Source organism: Rattus norvegicus, chromosome X, assembly GCF_036323735.1.
Source record: "Rattus norvegicus strain BN/NHsdMcwi chromosome X, GRCr8, whole genome shotgun sequence".
NCBI lineage: Eukaryota > Metazoa > Chordata > Mammalia > Rodentia > Muridae > Rattus > Rattus norvegicus.
This window is the reverse complement of record NC_086039.1, coordinates 75124330-75142591: the sequence shown is the minus strand read 5'-3', so window position 1 is coordinate 75142591 and position 18262 is coordinate 75124330. Positions and strand designations below refer to the sequence as shown.

Genomic DNA, 18262 nt, shown 5'->3' with positions numbered 1-18262 from the left:
ATAGGTTCTCTCCTCCCATATGGTACTCAGGGTTTAAACTCAGGTCATGGGCTTGGTGATTAGCACTTTTACCAATGAGCCATCTCACTGGCCCCACTTAATCTTTTAAATAAAAGGCGAGGACTCTTTGTTGTTGCTTGTTTTGAGACAAGGAGTTCCTGAAACTAGGTCAGGCCAGCCTCAAAATCTTGGAAGAGCTGTGTATCAACGACTATGCAAGAGTAACAATTACTGTTGACAGAAGTCAGTGTTCCAGGCTGGGGATGTAGCTCAGTGGTGGAGTGCTTGCCTACAGTGCACAGGGCCCTGGTGACCGACCCATTTTTGTGCTTGCAGAAGTGCTAACAGGGAAAACCTGAAAACCTTTAACCTCCTTTGTAAGTCTATACAAAGGGCTTCTCTAGCCTTTATATTCTGCTTCAACCAGCCTTGTATCAGCCCAAGCTTATTTTTCTTTTTTCAAAATATTATTCATTTATTTTATGTATACAAGTGCACTGTCACCATCTTCAGACACCCCAGAAGAGGGTTTCAGATCTCATTACAAATGGTTGTGAGCCACCATGTGGTTGTGGGGAATTGAACTCAGGACCTCTGGGAGAGCACTCAGTGCTCTTAACCACTGAGCCATCTCTTCAGCCCCCCCTTCCCCAAAGCTTTTTAAAGTTCCTGTTTTTTTTTCTTTTTTTCTTTTTTTTCAGAGCTGAGGACTGAACCCAGGGCCTTGCGCTCGCTAGGCAAGCGCTCTACCGCTGAGATAAATCCCCAACCCCATAAAGTTCGTGTTTTTGAATTTATTTATTTATTTGGAGGGTTGAAAAGATAGCTCAGTGGTGTATGCTACTTCTGTAGAGGAACCTAATTAGATTCCCAGCACCCTCCTAAGGCAGTTTACAGCCACTTGTAACTTCTGCAACAGGGAATCTTCCTCCTCTGGCCTCTGTGGGCACCTGGTGCACATACATAACTCACATGCGCATACCTATACATAGAAATACATTCCTGGGGTTGGGGATTTAGCTCAGTGGTAGAGCACTTGCCTAGCAAGCACAAGGCCCTGGGTTTGGTCCCCAGCTCCAAAAAAAAAAAAAAAGAAAGAAATACATTCCCACAACTACCAGGAAATATTTATTTTATGCATGTGAGTATTTTGACTGCACATATGCATGTGTGACATGTGCATGCAATGCCTACACTGTAGCTGTCTTCAGACACAACCAGAAGAGGGCATTGGATCCCATTATAGATGACTGTGAGCCACCTTGTCAATGCTGGGAATTGAACTCTGGACCTCTGGGAGAACAGCCAGTGCTTTTTTTTTCTCCATCTTTATTAAATAGGGTATTTCTTATTTACATTTCCATTGTTATTCCCCTTCCCGGTTTCCAGGCCAACAACCCCCTTACCCCTACCCCTCCTCTTCTATATAGGCTTCCCCTCCCCATCCTCCCCCCATTAGCACCCTCCCCCCAACAATCATGTTCACTGGGGGTTCAGTCTTGGCAGGGCCAAGGGCTTCCCGTTCCACTGGTGCTCTTACTAGGCTATTCATTGCTACCTATGAGGTTGGAGCCCAGGGTCGGTCCATGTATAGTCTTTTTTTTTTTTTTTGGGTTCTTTTTTTTTTTCCGGAGCTGGGGACCGAACCCAGGGCCTTGCGCTTCCTAGGTAAGCGCTCTACCACTGAGCTAAATCCCCAGCCCCCATGTATAGTCTTTGGGTAGTTGCTTAGTCCCTGGAAGCTCTGGTTGGTTGGCATTGTTGTTCATATGGGGTCTCAAGCCCCTTCAAGCTCTTCCAGTCCTTTCTCTGATTCCTTCAACGGGGGTCCCGTTCTCAGTTCAGTGGTTTGTTGCTGGCATTCGCCTATGTATTTGCTGTATTCTGGCTGTGTCTCTCAGGAGAGATCTACATCCGGTTCCTGTCAGCCTGTACTTCTTTGCTTCATCCATCTTATCTAATTGGGGGGCTGTATATGTATGGGCCACATGTGGGGGCAGGCTCTGAATGGGTGTTCCTTCTGCCTCTGTTCTAAACTTTGCCTCCCTATTCCCTGCCAAGGGTATTCTTGTTCCCCTTTTAAAGAAGGAGTGAAGCATTCACATTTTGGTCATCCTTCTTGAGTTTCGTGTGTTCTGTGCATCTAGGGTAATTCAAGCATTTGGGCTAATAGCCACTTATCAATGAGTGCATACCATGTGTGTTTTTCTGTGATTGGGTTACCTCACTCAGGATGATATTTTCCAGTTCCATCGATCTGTCTATGAATTTCATAAAGTCATTATTTTTGATAGCTGAGTAGTATTCCATTGTGTAGATGTACCACATTTTCTTTTTTTTTTTTTTCTTTTCTTTTTTTTTTTTTTGGATCTTTTTTTTTCGGAGCTGAGGACCGAACTCAGGGCCTTGCGCTTCCTAGGCAATCGCTCTACCAATGAGCTAAATCCCCAACCCCTGATGTACCACATTTTCTGTATCCATTCCTCTGTTGAGGGGCATCTGGGTTCTTTCCAGCTTCTGGTTATTATAAATAAGGCTACTATGAACATAATGGAGCACATGTCTTTGTTGTAGGTTAGAGCATCTTTTGGGTATATGCCCAAGAGAGGTATAGCTGGGTCCTCAGGTAGTGGAATGTCCAATTTTCTGAGGAACCTCCAAACTGATTTCCAGAATGGTTGTACCAGTCTGCAATCCCACCAACAATGGAGGAGTGTTCCTCTTTCTCCACATCCTCGCCAGCATTTGCTGTCACCTGAGTTTTTGATCTTAGCCATTCTCACTGGTGTGAGGTGAAATCTCAGGGTTGTTTTGATTTGCATTTCCCTTATGACTAAAGATGTTGAACATTTCTTTAGGTGTTTCTTAGCCATTCGGCATCCCTCAGCTGTGAATTCTTTGTTTAGCTCTGAACCCCATTTTTTAATAGGGTTATTTGTCTCCCTGCAGTCTAACTTCTTGTGTTCTTTGTATATTTTGGATATAAGCCGTCTATCAGTTGTAGGATTCGTAAAGATCTTTTCCCAATCTGTTGGTTGCCATTTTGTCCTAACAACCATATCCTTTGCCTTACAGAAGCTTTGCAGTTTTATGAGATCCCATTTGTCGATTCTTGATCTTAGAGCGTAAGCCATTGGTGTTTTGTTCAGGAAATTTTTTCCAGTGCCCATGTGTTCCAGATGCTTCCCTAGTTTTTCTTCTATTAGTTTGAGTGTATCTGGTTTGATGTGGAGGTCCTTGATCCACTTGGACTTAAGCTTTGTACAGGGTGATAAGCATGGATCAATCTGCGTTCTTCTACATGCTGACCTCCAGTTGAACCAGCACCATTTACTGAAAATGCTATCTTTTTTCCATTGGATAGTTTTAGCTCCTTTGTCAAAAATCAAATGACCATAGGTGTGTGGGTTCATTTCTGGGTCTTCAATTCTATTCCACTGGTCTATCTGTCTGTCTCTGTACCAATACCATGCAGTTTTTATCACTATTGCTCTGTAATACTGCTTGAGTTCAGGGATAGTGATTCCCCCAGAAGTCCTTTTATTGTTGATGATAGTTTTAGCTATCCTGGGTTTTTTGTTATTCCAGATGAATTTGCAAATTGTTCTGTCTAACTCTTTGAAGAATTGCGTTGGAATTTTGATGGGGATTGCATTGAATCTGTAGATCGCTTTTGGTAAAATCAGCCAGTGCTCTTAACCACTGAACCATCTCTCCAGCCATACCAAGCTCTTAACCAAGCACTAGCAACTGAGCTACATATTCAGCCACATTCTTGTCTTAAAATAAGTTTTATTTTATTTATATATGCGTATCTGTGTGAAGAATTGCACATGTGGGTTGATTGCAGATGCTGTGAGATAGGGTCTGATTCCTTTAGAGCTGGAGTTCTAGGCCTTTGTGGGCTGTCTGACCTGGGTGCTAGGCCCTGAACTCCAGTCCTTATGCCTTCTTTCCGTATCAGGTATATTGAGTTATCAGCCTTTCCTGATCTTTATTCTACACGTGTACAGATGTCTCCACTTTGCTGGAGGAACTTTTCCTTCTTCCCTACCACCACATCCCTGTTTACCTAAGGGTCTCTACTCCTCTTTCAGTGTGTTGTTTTTAGAGTCTCAAATGTACGCTGATCTCGAACTCACTTTATAGCGAACATTGGCCCCCTCAGCCATGCTGGGATTACATATGTGCACCAGTGCTCCTGGTATTTCCAACTCTTTAAGTCTTGACCTTTTCTCTGATCTCTAAGGTAAGGTAAATAGACATGAATATGATACTGGCATAGTTTATATATCAGCCCTTTTCGTTAAACTGAGAACATCTTGAATACAGAAGCTTAATTTTTCTTTCAATAAGTATCAGAAAAATCCAAGACTAGTGGTCCACTCTTGTAATTCCATCATTTGAAAGGCTAAGCCAGGGAGTTAATCTTCATTTCTGGTCAGCCTGAGTTACACAGACCACATCCAATTTATGCAGTGCTTCATCATGCATGCTAGGCAAACATTCTTCCAACTGAGCTACAGTCCCAGCCAGGGATAATTTTCATTTTAGTTATGTGTGTGTCTGTGTGAAGGTATGTAAACATATGTGTTAGTTCCTGCAAATACCAGAAGTGTCAAGAGCGATCCCTTGGAGCTGGAGTTACAGACATTAGTTGGCTATACTTCTGTCTTATTAGGGCTTCTATTGCTGTGAAGAGACACCATGACCATGGCAACTCATAAAGGAAAACATTTAATTGGGGCTGGCTTACAGCTTCAGAGATTTAGTCCATTATCATCGTGGTGGGAAGCTTGGTGGCATGCAGGTGGACATGGTGCTGGAGAAGGAGCTGAGAGTTCTACATCTCAATCTGCAGGCTGATGAAGAACACAGTGTACCACACTGGGTAGAGCTTGATCCTATGAGACCTCAAAGCCTGCTCCTGCAGTGTCATTCCTACCCTAACAAGGTCACATCTCCTAGTAGTGATACTCCCTAATGGCCAAACATTCAAACACATGAGTCTGTGGGGGCCATTCCTAGTCAAACCACCACATCCCACTCCCTGGCCCCCATATTCATATAGCCATACCATAATGCAGAAATGCATTCAGTCCAAGTTCAAAAGTCTCCAGTTTCTGACACTCTTATACTTGTTGAAAAATTCAAGGTCTCTTCTGAGATTCATATAATCTATTAACTGTAATCCCCTCTAAAATTAATATAAAAAGCAGATCACATACTTTTAACATACAATGGCACAGGATACATATGACTGAGCAGCAAGTATTCTTACTGCTGAGAAATTTCTAGCAGGTAGGTAGGCGTGTGTGTGTGTGTGTGTGTGTGTGTGTGTGTGTGTGTGTGTATACGCGCGTACATACATACATACTGGGGGAGTACTGAGGATTGAACCCATATCTTTACAACTGATCTATATATCCCCAATATCTCAGTCAGGGTTACTATTGCTGTGTTGAAACACCATGATCCTAGCAAGTTGAGGAGTAAATGATTCATTAGCTTACACTTCCACATCACAGTCTATCATCCAGGGAAGTCAGGAGAGGAACTCACACAGGGCAGGAACCTTGAGGCAGGAGCAGATGCAGAGGACATGGAGGGGTGCTGCTTACTGGCTTCCTCTCTATGTGCAGCCTGCTTTCTTATAGAGCCAGGATCACCAGCCCAGGGATGCCACTATCTACAATGTGCTGGTCCCCTCCCCGATCAATCACTAATGAAAAAAATGCCCTACAGACTGCATTCACCCCAATATTATAGACATATTTTTCTCAAGCAAGGCTCCCTCCTTTCTGAACACTTTACCTTGTGGCAAGCTGACATAAAGCTAGCCAACACACCCACTATAAAACAATTTTTGGAGTAAGCTGCTACCCCAGATTGAACCTAAGGCCTCAAGCTTAGTGTAGCCCTGACTGTCCTGGTCCTAACTGAATATTGGGATTAAAGGCTATAACTACCAGACTATCTTTCCTCTCTCTTCCTTTTCAGTCCCCTCTTCCCTATCCCTTTTCCTCTGTCTCCTTTTTCTTTTCAAACACAGGTTCTGGCCCAGAACTCAGTGATCTGCCTGTCTCTGCCTCCTGAATGCTAGGATGAAAGGTATGCACCACCATGCCTGATGGTAGGGCATTTTCTTAATTACTAATTGATTTTGAAGGGCCCAGCCCACTGTAAGCTGTGCTGGAGGTTCTGCATTCTATAAGAAAGCAGGCTGAGCCACCCATGGGAAGCAAGCCAGTAAGCAGCACTCCTCCATGGCCTCTGCATCAGCTCCTGCCTCAGGTTCCTGCCCTGTTTAAGTTCCTATCCTGACTTCCTTTGGTGACAAACAATAACTTGGAAGTGAAATCCCCACCACCACCAGCCTCACAGAAGTAAAAATCCTATGTAAGACAAAAAGGGATAAAAAATATGAAAAGGAATAGTTGCTGTGGTGGTTTGTATATGCTCAGCCCAGGGAATGACACTATAAGGAGGCATGGCCCTGTTGGAGTCATCCTGGGCTTGGGCTTTAAGATCCTCATCCTAACTGCCTGGAAGCCAGGATTCTGCTAGCAGCCTTCAGCTCAACCTATACTATGCCTGCCTCGATGCCACCATGCTCCTACCTTGATGATAATGGACTGAACCTCTGAACCTGTAGACCAGCCCCAATTAAGTGTTGTCTTTTTAAGAGTATCTGTTCACAGCAGTAAAACCCTAAGACAATTGCAAAAGCATATCAAAGCATGATAAAAATGGTTATAATATTGTTTGAATGGCTCTCTTCCTGCTTCTTAGTTCTCAAAAATTTTTTAAAAATTCATTCTTTTTGTTTTTCAATACAGGGTATCTCTGTGTAACAGCCCTTGCTGTCCTGGAACTCGCTCTGTATGACAGGCTAGCCTTAAACTTGTGGAGATCTGCCTGCCTCTGCCTCTGCCTCTACCTCCCTAGTGTTGATATTAAAGGCTTACACCACCACCACCTGCCCTCAAAAAAAATCAATGAATTTCTAAAAGGATTTCTTTAATCCAATCATATTGAGTTTTAGTAAATAGGTGGTCCTGTTTTCCTTTTTTTAAAAAGATTCATTCATTCATTCGTTCGTTCTATATAAGTATACTGTAGCTATCTTCAGTCACACCAGAAGAGGGCATCGGATCTCATTACAGATGGTTGTGAGCCACCATGTGGTTGCTGGGAATTGAACTCAAGACCTCTGGAAGAACAGTCAGTGCTCTTAACCACTGAGCCATCTCTCCAGCCTGTTTTCATCATTAATAGATTGGAAGAAATCCCTGTGATTTGGCTTTTTGCGAAAATTAAATGGGATGAGCTCAGTCCACAGATTCTCTAATACAATACTTGGAATGTAAATATATATGAGATCTTTTCCCTCTATGACTAGATAGTTGCCAATTGCTTTTTTTTTCCGTTGTTTGCTTTTGCAGTTTTGGGGCTCACACTCAGGTCCTTTCTCATGCTAGGCAAGCCCTCTCCTACCAAGCTACATCTCCAAATCTTTAATTCATCTTTTTGTGTGGTTTTGGTTTTTGTTTTTTTGAGAAAGAATTGCGTACATCTTTAATGAGACAGACTGGAAAAACTTTCAGATTCTGTAATATAATTTTGAAACATGACATAGGAATATCACAGATGTTAAGTTAGAGAGACGCCTCAGTGGTTAAGAGTACATACTGCTCTTGGAGAAGACCTGAGTTCAGTTCCCAGTACCCACATGGTATTTCACAACCATTTGTGACTTTTGCTCCAGGAGGCCTGACAGCATCTTCTGACTTCCTTGGGCACCAGGCACATGTGTTGTGCACATACACACAGGCAGATAAAACACTCATACCCATAAACTAAATAAACTGGAAAAATAATTTTAAAAGAAATACCACAGATGCAAACTCTTGTAGTTCTGTAGATGGCATTTATTACAGAGCTGTAACAATAACAAAACAGCTACAAAAAGTTGAGACAATCCTAGCTCCCCTACCCCCCAAAAAAAAGAAAATCAAAGAAACAGACAGTGATGGATTTTGGCTCTGTTTACAAAGTAGATAAACCAAGAATGGAGCAGATGGCAAAAGGATTGAAAATGCTCTTTTCTGCTCAGTCTGTCTCTTTCACTAATTATCTGTCAATTATGTTTCCAGATCTGTTCAGTTTCAGTTTTAATTGAAGGACAAAGTTGTAAGTGTATTGCTGAAGAGTGGTTAGATGAGTAGAAAGGCTAAAAATAAGATTTTTTAAAAATGAGTAATTCCTGGCCTACTAGAACAGAGATACAATTCAGGTTTTGAAGAAATTCAGACTGGTGATGCTTCTGAAATTCAAAATAACTTAAATGACAGAATTTGTTTTAGTTCTAACCACTAATAGAGTTCTGTATTTTTTTCTGATGAGGGAGATAGAGTGACAGAATTCCTGTCGGTTAAGCTTTAATCTTCTTCTCTAGAGCTAGTGGAAATAAGTAAATGTGCCTGTGTGTGATGTTGCATGCTTGTTACCACAGGATGTGAGCGCCAGAAGCAGCAGAACATCTAAGCTTAAGACTACCCTGGTCTGCACAGTAAAGTTTAAGGTTAGTCAGGGCTAGCTAATGGGAAAGAGAAAGCTAGCTGTCTGGGAGTGCAGGTCTGTAATCCCAACACTTGGGATTCTAGGGCAAGAAGATAGTGAGGTTGAAGCATGACTCGACTACCTAAGAAGTCGAAGGCCAGATTGAGCTACAAAGGGAAAGTCAATCTCAAAACAGAAGAAAGAAAATAGAACCAAACCTTTCGATTTAAATTCAACAAAACAAAAGAGAAATTTTTGTGTACTTTTAAGATACTTTCATTTTGTCCCACTCTCCAGCCTAGAGCTTAGTATGTAGCTCAGGTTGCCCACATACTTGTAGGACTCCTCTGCCTCCACTGAGTAGTGGGGTTACAGATGTAAGCCTCGCTTCCTTTTCCTTTAGACAGAGGCTTTTATTTTGTAGTCTAGTCTGGCCTTGAACTGTCATTCTTCCTGTCTCAGCCTCCCACATGTTGTAACAGGTGTGTGTCGTCTCACACAGCTTTAATTATTTTTAATTTTTTTATAAAAGCTAATAAAAAGCCACAGCATTAATTTCAATAGTCAGATGACAGAGGCAGGTGGATCTCAGTGAGTTCGAGACCAGCGTAGTGTACATAAGGAGTTCCAGGACAGCCAGGGCAGCATAGTGAAATCTTGTAAAACTAAAACAAACAAACCTATAGGGGCTGAGGGATGGCTGCTCAGCTCTTTTAGAGGTTGGTTCAGTTCCCAGGCATAACATGGCTGCTTACATCCACAATAGGGTCCGATGCCCTCTTCTGATGCTTCAGACAAAAGCACTCAAATAAAACACATAAGTAAACCTTTTAAAGTATCCATTCCATGTAAGAATAGAAAAGAAGACAAATGTTTGAAAGAATTGTCTAAGAATTATTAAGATGTGATACATGACTTGAATCCCAGAGCTCAGGAGGCAGTGGCAGGTGAATATCTCGAGATTGAAGCCAGCCTGTTCTACAGTATGAGTTTTAGGATAGCCAAGGCTACACAGAGAAACCCTGTCTGGCAAAACAAAAAAAAAAAAAGTGTGAGGCTAGAGAGATGGCTTATTGGTTAAGAGCACTTGTTCTTACAAAAGACCCAGGTTGGGTTCCTAACACCTGCATGGTAGCTCATAACTTCCTTTAACTCCAGTTCTAGGGAATTCGATGCCTTCTTCTGACCTCTGAGTAGCAGGCACAGACATACGTGCCTGTAGACAAAACCCTCGTACACATAAAATTAAAAACATCTCATAAAAAGTTAAAAATAGCTGGGGATTTAGCTCAGTGGTAGAGCGCTTACCTAGGAAGCGCAAGGCCCTGGGTTCGGTCCCCAGCTCCGAAAAAAAGAACCAAAAAAAAAAAAGTTAAAAATAATTCTTAATGGAGTTATAGTTCTGGGTTGGAGAGATGACTTAGTGGTGGATTAAGCGTGTATCCTGTTATTTCAGAGAACCTGATTTTGGTTCCCAGGATCCATATCAGGCAGCTCAGAAGTGCCTGTGACTTCAGTTCAGAGAGTTCAGTTCTAGACACGTGCACTGATGTATGTGTGCACCCCCCAACATACATATATGTACATAGTTAAAAGTAAAATATTTAAATCGTTTTTAAAAGAATGAAGATTATTTTAATGCTATTTTGATTACCTAGATTAGCACATCTTTCAACATTCCTGGGAAGATAAAGATGTACTTTCCTATAAAGGGTTATATTTTCCCTGTTTATTTGAAGTACTTAATGCTTATATAATTTTATTTGTAAAACATGGAAATTTATATAACACATTATCCTTACTCATAAGAATTAGGCAGACCTAGACCTCTCTGCACATAATGTAGCAGATGTGCAGCTTGGTCTTCATGTGGGTCCTAAACAATGACAATGACATGTGGGAGAGGGGGCTATCCCAAAACCTGCATATAGCTGGGTTACCTTGTCTGGCATCAGTGGGAGTGGAAACACTTAGCCATGCAGAGACCTGAAGTGCCAGGGTAGGGTATACCCAGAGGGCCCCCACCTGCTTAGAGGAAAAGGGGAGATGAGGGAAGGATTATGGGAGGGGATAATGAGGGGGAAGGTAGTGAGTGGGATGTAAAGTGAATAAGTAAAAACTAAATAATTTAAAATAAACTTTCATGGTTAAAAAAAAACTAGAATATAGGGGTTTTTTGTTTTTGTTTTTGTTTTATTGAGTAAAGCATGGTGGTATCCACATGTAACCCCGGCACTTGGAGATAGAGGTAGGAGTACCACATTCAAGGCCAGCCTCAACTATATAGTTAGTTCCAGGCCAGACTGGAATATGTGAGACTCTATTCCAGCAAATAACAACAACTAAACTGAGAACATAGATTTGTGGGTCTCAAACTTCAGTGTATTTAGAGCAGGGATTCTCAACCTGTGGGTCAAGGCCTCTACGGAATTTTATATCAGATATCCTGTACATCAGATACTTATATTCCAAATTATAAAAGCAAAATTATAGTTAGTAAGTGGCAGTGAAATCATTTTATGGTTGAGGGGTCACTATAACATGCATAAGATGTTTGCTTTTTATTTATTTATTTTATTTTATTTGTTTGTTTTTAGAAATGGTTTCTCTACATAGCCCTGGCTGTCCTAGAACTTGCCCTATAGAACAGGCTGGCCTGGAACTCACAGAGATTTACCAGCCTCTGCCTTAAAAGTGCTAGGATGAAAGGCATGGGCCACTACCATCCAGCTCTTGGTATTTTTAAGATGATGTCACGTGTAAACCAGGGTGACCTTGAACTCATTTCTCTTTCTCCTGTACTACCACCCTCCCCTTAAATCTTGTAAAATACTGAATTTTAAGGATTGGGTTTTTTAAATGATTTTTTAAATATCTATTTATTTAATGAACATAAGCACACTGTAGCTGTCTTCAGACACACCAGAAGAGGGCATCAGATCTCATTACAGAAGGTTGTGAGCCGCCATGTGGTTACTGGGAATTGAACTCAGGACCTCTGGAAGAGCAGTCAGTGCTCCTAACCGCTGAGCCATTTCTCCAGCCCCCTTTAAATGATTTTTAAGGATAATTTTTGTTTGTTTTTTGAGACAGGATTTCTGTGTAACAGAGCCCTAGCCATCCTAGACTCACTCTGTAGACCAGTCTGGTCTCAAATCTGCCTGCCTGTGTGTAGGCACAGCACTAAAGGATAATTTTTTGAAGAAACCTTGAGCAAGTTGTGATGGCTTACGCTTGCAATCCTAGGACCCTAGTACTCAGGTGATTGTACGTTTCTGGCCAGTCTGAGCTGCATGGTAAGTGTTTTTAATATTTATTTTATTGATTTTCATGAGTGCTCTATCTGTGTGTATACCTGCATGCCACAAGAGAGCATCAGATCTCATTATAGATAGCTGTGAGCCACCATATGTTTGCTGGGAACTGAAATCAGGACCTTTCTAAGAGCAGCCAGTGCTCTTAATCTCTGAGCCACCTCTCTGCCCTGTAAGGTAAGATCTTATCTTAAAAGAAAAAGGTATCATCAGGACTAGCTCCCATTTTTATAGGATTTCTTTCTAAAAGATTAATTCACTTTTATGTTTCTCTGAGTTTACACACATCGTGTGTGTGTGTGTGTGTGTGTGTGTGTGTGTGTGTGTGTGTGTGTGTGTGTGTGTGTAAACATGTACAGGTGCCCCAAGAAGCCAGAGGGCATTGGATCCCTTGGAACTGGAATCATAGGAAGTTGTGAGCCACCACTCCAGCCCCTGAGATGTGTATATTCTGTGTACCTCTGCTTGATGGACTTGGTCTAAGAAAGTTGCTTTGCTAATGTAACTTTTAAACATGTAGTTACTTATTTCATGTGTATAAGTATGCACCATACTATATGTGTGGAGCTCAGAGGACAAGTGGGAATTAGTTCTCTCCTTCTCCCATATGGAATCAAACTTGTTGGGTTCCAAGAGTCACCCCACAGACCACACAAACACTGATCTCAGTTAGACAGGGATGGTTTATTGGACACACATCCTAAGACTGATCAGGGCTGTACCTCAGAATTCTGAGCTGAGGCTACAACCCTGGACGTTTCTCAGGGCCAACTTGTAAAGGAAAAAAGCACAATGAGCTCATGTGCAGGTACAGGAAGTGCTGCTCCGTAGTTGGCTCTGACTCAAGCTATTTTGACTAGCTGGACACAACACTTCTACCTGACCTTGATTCTGACTGGTCCTAAGTGCAGCTTAAGGTTATCAAATTTCTTAACATCAACAAACTTGAGAACATACAGAACACAACACGGTATGTGGTCAGTATGACCCTGCTATGAGTCAAGTCACTTTGTCAACGACCGGCAGGCATGTTATAGCAATGTGAAAGAGCTGGTGGGCATGGAACAGAATGGCTACAGCTATGTTGGGGGCGTAGACCTTAACAAAACTCAGGTTGTCGTTTTTAACTAACTTTTTGGTTTATTGTTTTTCTTGTTGCTGTTGCTGCATGGCTACTCTCCATTCACAACACTTCTTTTTGAAACAAGGTATCTCACTATGTAGGTTGATTTGGGACTCTATATGTCAACCAGGCTGGCCTCAAACTCAGAGATCCACCTACCTCTGCTCCCAGGGGCTAAGACTAAGGCACGTGCTACCATGCCCAGCTATTTTTGTTGTTGTTTTAAGGATTGTTTTGGTAGGAATCCTAGACTGGCCTCAAACTTATGAACTTGCTCCCACCTCCTAAGTGTTGGGATAATAGGCATTTGCCTGCACACCTCTTCGTGTTGTTTTTGTTCTTGGTATTTGGAATTGGGGTCTTACTGTGTGGCCCAAGCTGTTCTTGAACTGTTGGGCTCAGGAGATCGATCCTCTTATGTTAACTTCCTGTGTAACTGCAATTATAAACAAACTTCCCATTTTGTCTTTTGTAGATGGTGTTAGCTGAGAAGGTTAGTCAGCTGATGGAATGGACCAATAAAAGACCTGTAATAAGAATGAATGGAGACAAGTTCCGTCGCCTTGTTAAAGCACCACCAAGAAATTACTCTGTTATTGTCATGTTTACTGCTCTCCAACTTCATAGACAATGTGTCGTTTGCAAGTATGATCTTTCATCTCTACTTTGAAATGAAATAACGTAAATGGTTCTTTTTCTATCTCAGAAGAAGCAAACCTGTGTAGTGGGTTTGTTAATAGTAAAGTATATACCTTACTCAGGTATATAACAAACAATACTACTGGTTTACAATCATTCTTGCTTGTGCATATTGGTAGAGGAGAGTGTATAGAACATTGTAGCTACCATGGATTATTTAAAAATCAACCACTATTTGAATTGGTAACCCATTTATATAACACTATACTAGTTGCATTGACCTATTTTTTTCATGTGTGTACAAGCACACAGAAATGGGTGCAGGTATACTATTATGCACATGAGGTCAGAGAACAACTTTCTGTCCTTTCTGTCCTTCCAACATAGATTCCAGGAATAGAATACAGGTCATCAGACTTGCACAGCAAGTATTTTCACTCAGTGAGTCTCTCCCAGCCCACTGTTAAGAGTACTTTCAGGCTGGGGATATAGCTCAGGAATATCAGGATACAGCAATAGAAAAACTCCTGGTTTTAATACCCAGTACTCCAAAAGAAAGGGTTTATGAGTGTTTTCAATTTCCTACTCTTTTTCCTTTGGGGACTTTCTTTTATATCTTTGAAGTAGGGTTAAAGTTTGTTTTGTGCTTGTGCATTTGTGTGTATGTGTGCATGGGAAAATTATATGTATGTATGTATGTATGTATGTCAGAGGACAGGCAACTGTAGAAGTTGGTTGTCTCCCTCCACAGTATGGTCCCAGGGATTGAACGCAGATCATAAAGCTTAGGTGGCAAAATCCTTTACCCCCCGAGCCAACTCAGCAGCCCTTAAAAAGGGATTTTTGTACTATTTCCGAATGTCCTGGAAGTTGGTATGTAGGCCATGCTATTGTCAAACTCACAGAGATCCACCTACCTCTGCCTCCCAAGTAATAGGGTTAAAACTGTGTGTGCCGGGCTGGAGAGATGGCTCAGAGGTTAAGAGCACTGACTGCTCTTTCAGAGGTCCTGAGTTCAAATCCCAGCAACCACATGGTGGCTCACAACCTTCTGTAATGAGACCCGATGCCCTTTTCTGGTGTGTCTGAAGACAGCTACAGTGTGCTTAATAAATAAATAAATAAATAAATCTTTAAAAAAAAAAACTGTGTGTGCCACCATACTCAACTTTATTTTTATTGTTTAGGGATTTTTTTAAATTATGTGTATCTATGTGGAAGTTTGTGCACATGAATGCAGGTTCCTTCAGAGTCCAGAGGCATTTGACGCCCCCGGAGCTGGAGTTGTAGGTGACTGACAGCTACCTGATATGGGTGCTGGGAAGCAAACCTAGGTGCTGTGCAAAAGCAGTGTGTTCTCTTCACTGCTGGGCCATCTTTACAGCCCCTTAGTGTCCACCTTGATTATGTATGTGTGGAGAGGACAGGAGACTAAAATGAAATGGTATAAGAATTCCTTTCAGAGGCCTGTGAGTTGGCTCAGAGGAGCTGGCATGTGGATGTATGTGCCCACAGAGGCCAGACGCATCCATTACAGGTGATTGTGAGCTGTCCGATGGGAGTGCTTACAACCAACCTCAGAGCTTCTGCCAGAGCAGTATATGCTCTTAAGAGCTGAGTCATATCTCTAGCCTTTTAAAAATTGCATATGTGTGAGTGTTTTGCCTATGTGTATGTCTACCACTTGAATGAAGGGACCACAGAGGCCTGAAGAGGGTTCGGGTTTCCTAGAACTGGAGTTACAGGCAGTTGTGAACCTCCATGTGAATGGTAGGAATGGAACCCAGATCCTCTAGAACAGCAAACAGTACTCATAACCACTGAGCATCTCTCCAACATCAGCCCTTATGAAATATTTTAAACCAACTCATTTCTTAGGAAAGGAAGTGAAGAAGGAGAGAATACGTTTCCATAGTGGATCCTTCTAACTATGTGTGTCAGAAGCTAAAAAATATTTGCTGAGGCATTAGTGTGCCACTGGACTACAGACTAGTTGGCTCAGTCTATAGCCCTTCATCAGGATGTGGTAGACAATGCCAGGTCTGAATATTTATGCTGTAAATTTGTTCATTGTGGTCCTATAATTGATGTGTATACCACTCGGTTTTAGGGGCTCAAAAATATTTTTTTTTATCAAAGAATGGATACTGAACAAAATTATAAAATATGGATAGAAAATAGATTAGTGAATGTCAAATTGAAATATGCTCTAGGATGCCGGGCAGTGGTGGTACACGCCTTTAATTCTAACACTCAGGAGGCAGAGGGAGGTAGATTTCTGTGAGTTGAAGGGCAGGCAGGGCAACACAGAGAAACTATGTCTTTAAAAAAAAAGAGAAGAAACAAAAACAGAGAAATAGGCTAAAGATTTAATCTCCAGCACTAAAATACATACATAAACAGAAGAGGATGGAGATAAAAGTTTATCATGAATAAAGAAAATGTTTTCTAGCAGAATAGTAATTAAAAAGTAAAACAGCAGCACTATAACCCCCAAACTTCCTTTCATAAATAGGTATAAGTTAGTGCATTTATGTTACTTAAACCTCCAAAGATTAAAAAAAGTAAGATAAAGACATATATATGGGAAAATATGTAAATTAGCCAGTCTTAAAAATGAAAGTATATAGTAAAAAATATTCAAGGATTATCCAAGGTTTGTCTTTCATTCTAATAATTTATCTGATTGGTTTACTTACCAACTATCATCTGTGCTTCGTTCTCTCTCTCTGTGGATATGGGTGTGTTCTTTTTTTTTTTTCTATTTTTCAGAGCTGGGGACCGAACCCAGGGCCTTGCGCTTGCTAGGCAAGCACTCTACCACTGAGCTAAATCCCCAACCCCTGGGTGTGTTCTTAAGTGTGCAGGTACATGTGTGTGTGTGCCTCACTGTAGGGTCCATAAGACAGCCTTTGGTGTCATCTTCAGAAATGCTGTCTACCTCCTTTGAGACACTGGAGCACACTGATTCAGCTAGGCTAGCTATCCAGCTAGCCCAGGGGATCCACTTGTCTCTGCCTCCCAAGTGCTGCAATTCCAAGTGTACACCACCACCCGTGGCATCTGAAAAGTAAACTCATGTCCTCCAGGCTTTCAGGGCAAGCATTCTACTGACTGAGCCATCTCTGCAGCCTCCATTTTATTTAATTTTTAAGATTTTTGAGAGGTGGGGGGTCTCACTGTGTAGCCCTTGGCTCTTCTGAGACTTGCTATAACAGCAGGCAGGCTTTTAACTTTGGCAGGCCTCCCGTCTTTGCCTTCTGAGGGCTGGTCTTAAGGCTTGTGCCAGCGTCTCTCTCTGGCTACATACTTTAGATTTTTAAGGTAGGCTGTTAGATCCTCTTTGTCTAATAATTTAGGACCCCAAAATTATTGAGAGTGTGGGGTATAGATGAGTATTAGAGCCCCTGCCTTGACTGTGTGGGACTCCATTCAGTCCCCAGCACCTAAATCAAAAAAGTGTGGACACTGGGTTTGGTCATATATGCTCACAATCCTTCCTGCTGAGTAGTCTGAGACAGAAGGAGCATCTGAGACCCGTACTTTGAGTCCAGGCTGAGCACCATAGCAAGACCCTGTTTTAAAACACAGGCTAGAGAGATAGCATAACATTTAAAGGCCCATTACTGCTCTTGCTGAGTTCAGTTCAAAGAACCCATGTTGGACAGTTTACAACCTACCTGTAACCAGCGCCAGGTGTATCTGATGTCTCTGGCCTCAATGACCATTGGTACTCATAAGCATATACCCATGCAGACACACACACATACACACACACACACACACACACACACACACACACACACACACACACACACACAAACAAACAAATAAAAACCACTAAAGGGAGGAAAGCCCCCACAACTTACAGAGGGTATTAGCTGGATTTTTTCAGTGACCACCAAAAATGTTTTGGAGCCAGGCACTAAGGAGGCAGAGTCCAGCCTGGTCTACAAAGGATGGGCCAGGACAGCCAGAGCTGTGACGAGAGGCCCTGTCTCGGAAAAAAAAGTTTTTAAAGAGGTTTTGGGATTTTGTTTAAAAAAAAAACCTAAGTATAAAGTCTGAAACAGAATCATGCAATTACTAATTCCTGGTGAGAGCTCCAACACTTAGATTTAAGGCTTCTTTTATACTGAAAGTGTATTCTAACCTTACCAGCTATACCCGACTTACTTGCCAATCATTTTTGATATTTCTTTCACTAAAATTTGCTGTTACTTAATTAGGTTTTGCTTTACTGCTGATAGGCTAAGTTGGTTTTTCAGATTGTTTCATATGTTTTCTCCCCACCAATCTGATTGAATTCAGGCAAGCTGATGAAGAATTCCAGATTCTGGCAAATTCTTGGCGATACTCCAGTGCATTTACCAACCGGATATTTTTTGCCATGGTGGATTTTGATGAAGGCTCTGATGTATTTCAAATGGTAAGATGTTTGGTTTCTTCTTTTATGTAGGAATAAAGTGTGGATAAAGCAAAATATGTTTTAAGTGATTCAAAGAAGCTAACTAGAAGGGCCGGAGAGACGGCTACTTGGTTAAGAGCTCTTGTTCATCTTGCAGAGGACTCGAGGTTGGTTCCTAGCACCCACATGATGACTCAAAACCATCCATAACTCCAG

The 18262-nt window shown here is 41.7% G+C and overlaps 1 protein-coding gene across 3 annotated transcripts in view; it reads left to right on the top strand.

The window, feature by feature from the left end:
• Window positions 1–18262, top strand: part of Magt1 (magnesium transporter 1) — a 41208-nt gene that overhangs the window by 2656 nt on the left and 20290 nt on the right. For 2 of the 3 annotated variants that reach the window (XM_039099413.2, NM_053946.2), the window contains exons 2-3: window positions 13475–13644; window positions 17950–18067. In XM_039099413.2, coding sequence (XP_038955341.1) covers window positions 13475–13644; window positions 17950–18067 — 288 coding nt within the window. Of the gene's footprint in view, window positions 1–11655; window positions 11859–13474; window positions 13645–17949; window positions 18068–18262 lie in introns of all 3 variants that reach the window. The other variant, XM_063279756.1, reaches the window with a different exon arrangement.